The 4,311-nt window shown below is 26.7% G+C and overlaps 1 protein-coding gene across 1 annotated transcript; it reads left to right on the top strand.

Annotated features, from left to right (window-relative positions):
* Positions 1-2,449: 2,449 nt before the first annotated feature.
* LOC119684783 lies at positions 2,450-2,927 on the top strand. Its single transcript, XM_038098907.1, has one exon. The coding sequence runs from the start codon at positions 2,550-2,552 to the stop codon at positions 2,811-2,813; it is 264 nt and encodes an 87-aa protein (XP_037954835.1). The 5' UTR covers positions 2,450-2,549; the 3' UTR covers positions 2,814-2,927.
* The last annotated feature ends 1,384 nt before the right edge of the window (positions 2,928-4,311 follow it).

The raw sequence follows: 4,311 nt of genomic DNA, 5'->3' as shown, positions 1-4,311 counted from the left end.
AAATTTATTAAATTCTGTATTGCGACTACGTAATCGTTAAGCTTAAATTTTATTATTAAAAATCTAATGACTTGATAATGACAATAAAATTATTATTCTTATGAAAAAAAAAGAAAAAAAATTTAAAAAAATTGTTGATAAATTTATTATTTTATTGTGTAAACAAATGTGTTAAATAACAAAATATTTGTGATATAAAAATTAATATAAACTTCACAATTCAATGATTTTGAATAATAGTTGCAGTAAAAAGTGTAAAATTGGTGATAATAAACTCAATAAAGCATTAATTAAATTAATTAAAACTGTTTTAATATGGTAATAATGACTTCAAAAAATAAAATAGATTTAATAAGTATCTATGGAACGACACACAAGCTGCAATTTTAACCCTTTAGATAGTTTACTTTAAATGCAATCGATTTAGTAAGTAAGTACTTGAATGTACGCTTTCGATTGGTAAATCTTGATTTAATCTAGATTTATACTTGATCTGCCAAATTTTGTTGACCAATCGAACATTTTTAGAGTAATCCAAAATGTTTGTATTAGAATTAGTAGATATTTATATTTATCATAAATACATATATCAAGTTAAATTACACAATTTGTCAATTCATAAAACAGCTGTTAATTCTAGGGTGATCTTGCTACTCTGGTTAAATATCTAGAGTGTTATAAATTAAACTCTAGTGTTATACATTTTGCCTCATATTTACCAATCGAAAATCAAAATTGCACTAAAAGTGCATTAAAAGTGCATTTCGTTTGTAAAAATTATTCCTGCTTTATCAATCGAAAATCTCATAAGAAATAATTTGATAGTTTTTATAGTAATACAGATAGAAGTTGTTTATTAATATGAGTTATTTCAATATAATAGAATTAAAATAGAATTAATTAAATAGAACTAAATAGAATAAAAAACCATTTCAATATTTTCGAAAATACACCCTACGTTCGGCAACAGTTTCAAAACTTTTAAGCAAAAAGTGTTAAAAGAATATGGTATATAAGGCTTGTCAAGATTTTTGTAAAGTTTTAAAAGAAACGTCGTAAACCCCATAAATTGTATATATTTTTGATTAGCCCGACTGGTAGAGTTCATAAATAAATTTAGAAATATTAACTTTTCGAATACCAATATATTTTTGATTATCCTAATTGGTTGAGTTCATAAATGAGTTTAAAAATATTAACTCCTAGAATACCTACGTTTTATTTTTAATCATTTATTTAATTTAATGTATTAATATTAGGTTCGATTGAGTTATTTTTTTTATAAAGTTTTTAGAGTTTAAAAGATTTAAATATTTAAAGTAATTCTAAGTAAAAAGACCTAAAACAAAAATAAATCGTACAAGCTTGATTTCATAGCACCCTAAAGACTGTGTATAGACAGCAACAGACTCATGAGAATAAAAGAAATCCAGTTAGTAGAAAATCTATTGAATCTATTTTTTCTCTACTTGCAAAAATAAAATATTTATCTGAATACTTATTTGAATATTCTACAACAAATTGATGTTATACATTTCAGGATGAATACTATATTTAACTGCATTGGTCTGAAAATATATTAGAGATCACATATTTACTGAAGTGATCCGATAAACAATCAAACAGATAGCAATGATATATTATGAGCTATTGTAAATTAACAACTGATTATTATTTTTATAAAATGAATGTATAATTTTATGTCAGAGAAGTGTTTGATAACCACAAAAAACAGATTAAATCACATCTATCTCCAATAAAATCAAATGATACACTTCTGTCAAATCATTAATAAACATATGTACTAATAATATTTAAATTATTGAATGTAAAGTAAATGATTTTTATCGTTTTTTAATATATTAATGAGCAAATTCAAGGTTGTCTGCAAATTATACATATTAAGTTGTTAAGAGTACACAACTGTACACAAATTTTCATAATCATACGCCATGTGGTCCCCAAAAATTCTAAACTTTTTATTAAAATATATATTTATTAATTTGTACCGTGTCGTATAATTTCTATATGCAATTATTTTTGAGTTAAGTTAAATTAAATAAATTAAAAAAATTATTTTTTAGTAATTGTAATTGTTTGTAATTGATTTGAAGTTCATGTTTTAGTTAAGCAAATATTTCAGGCGTGAATAAAAATTAAACAAAACAAAGTCAAATTATTTCCACATATTGAAGCAAATTAATTAATTTAAAATTTGTGCTTAATCATCTTGCATAAAATTTTCATATAAAATGAACTGAAAATTCTGACAAACAACAGAAACAATTCTCAGCCAAGCCATTCTCACATCATTTGAACGAAATTTAATTTTCTTTTGACAAAATGAAAATTTCAATTTTCCTAATTGTTGCATGCTGTGCTGTAGCTTTGGTAAGTTAAACAGGATATGTAACATTTTCATTTCAGATATTTATTTTTTAAATTGTTGTTAACAACTTTAAAACGTTTAGTGCCAAGAGCCCAATAAGGATATTTTGAAAATTGGTACAGATTGTGCTAAGGAAAATGGGGTCACCGATAAGGAATATATGGATTATCATGCTGGTAAAATAAAGGGAGCCGATGTTAAAGAAAATTTGAAATGTACCAACAAATGCTTTTTGATTAAAAATGGTTTTATGGATGAATCTGGTAAATTTATGCCTGAAGTATTCAAAACAAAAATGGCCGGTATGGATCCTAAAGTATTGACTGAAGGTTTAGAGAAGTGCAAGGGAAAGGAAGCGGCAAATGTTTGCGAAAAAGCATTTTTAATTTCGGATTGCTTTTTGCAAATCAAATTACAAGGATAATGAAACTTCATTAGCTTTTCATAAAAAATTTATTTGTTAAAAATTTTGTTTGTAAAATTATCACTTGTAGGCAATATAAATAAAACACTAATATGTTATAATGTTGTATCAGCATACTCGTAATATAATTGTTTTAATTAAAAACAATTTTAGTTTACAAAAAAAATGGTATAGTCGCATACTCCATTTAACCTTTTGACTTGATTTAGGATCCTTTGGAGCGGTAATTTGGTATATCAAAGTTCACTAAAGCATAATTATTAGAAGAAAAAAAACCTTAACATGCTTATAAAAACCATCAAAATAGTTATAAAGAGTAATACAAGTTATCGGCTTGGCTTAGGATAAATTGGATTGGTGATTTCGCAGACCAAAGTCCACTTAAGCACAATTATTGGTTTGTTGTGGTAACAAGAAATAAAAGACCTTTCAATGTTTAAAAAAAGCCATTAAAATAGTTATAAAGATAGAAGTGTTCTGTGTATAGACAATAGTGGAAGGAACAGGTACGACTGTCTCATTTAAGTACAAGTTAATCAATCTGACAAAGCAATTAAGCACAATTTTGGAAATGATCTGATCTCTTAGGTGGGTATAAGAACGGCCCCCAAAACTAAATAATAACAAATGTAATTATGGTTTAGACCATATTACGCAGTAATTTGTTGGCAACGATATCGTAGTGTTAATTAGGTTTCGCTTTAGCTGGAGCAGCTGATTGGTACGTGTCTTGTCCAAATTGTGGTGTAACCAATAGCTTCATTACATAGACTTTCTCAGCTATGCTGAATATATTTGAATATATTTGGTCGCCTTTGCTGTTGCGAATAGAATACTGACGGCCGATGAGCAGTGTGCCTACTTTGGTAATCGTTTCAGCTCGTTGTTGTCGATGGGTTTAGGTACCAATATTAATACCAATGATGCTTCATGCTTCCGAAAAGCATATGCAATAACTGATAGTTGATGGGGATGAAACACACAAAAGAAACCGATGAACAGAGCTAAATAAACTCAGTTCGTCAAGCTGATCTATATACATTATTGAGTTTTAGTCGTTTCTTTAAACAATCTTGTCGAACCAAATAGGATATACATCACAGTTTTTGCTGAACTCAAACCGTAATAATGAAATTTTCATTTTCAAAATATTTCAATAATTTATTTTTAGTATTTAGAGAGGTTTTCTGAACAGTAGTAAAGTGTAACAACAAAATTTTATTATTTTTAATTAAGTGAATTTTTGGCTGACAATTTATGGTAATACAGATGTTTCAAGTCCTGCCAAAATACCCGTCATCAGTGTTCTTTTTGGATCACTATTTTTTATAGTAAATTATTCGTTAATAATTTTTTTTGAAATAATTTTTTTTCGCAACTACCATGGGTTGCACTTGTACCCTGCCAAATTTATATTACTATACAGGTACATCTACATATGCTTTTGAAGGCATTGATTATTATTAATTTATTATGTTGATGCTGTTTTGAGCTAGTG

The sequence above is a fragment of the Teleopsis dalmanni genome, chromosome 2 (assembly GCF_002237135.1).
Source record: "Teleopsis dalmanni isolate 2A chromosome 2, ASM223713v2, whole genome shotgun sequence".
NCBI classification, from domain to species: Eukaryota; Metazoa; Arthropoda; class Insecta; order Diptera; family Diopsidae; genus Teleopsis; species Teleopsis dalmanni.
This window is presented reverse-complemented; position numbering and strand designations above follow the sequence as displayed.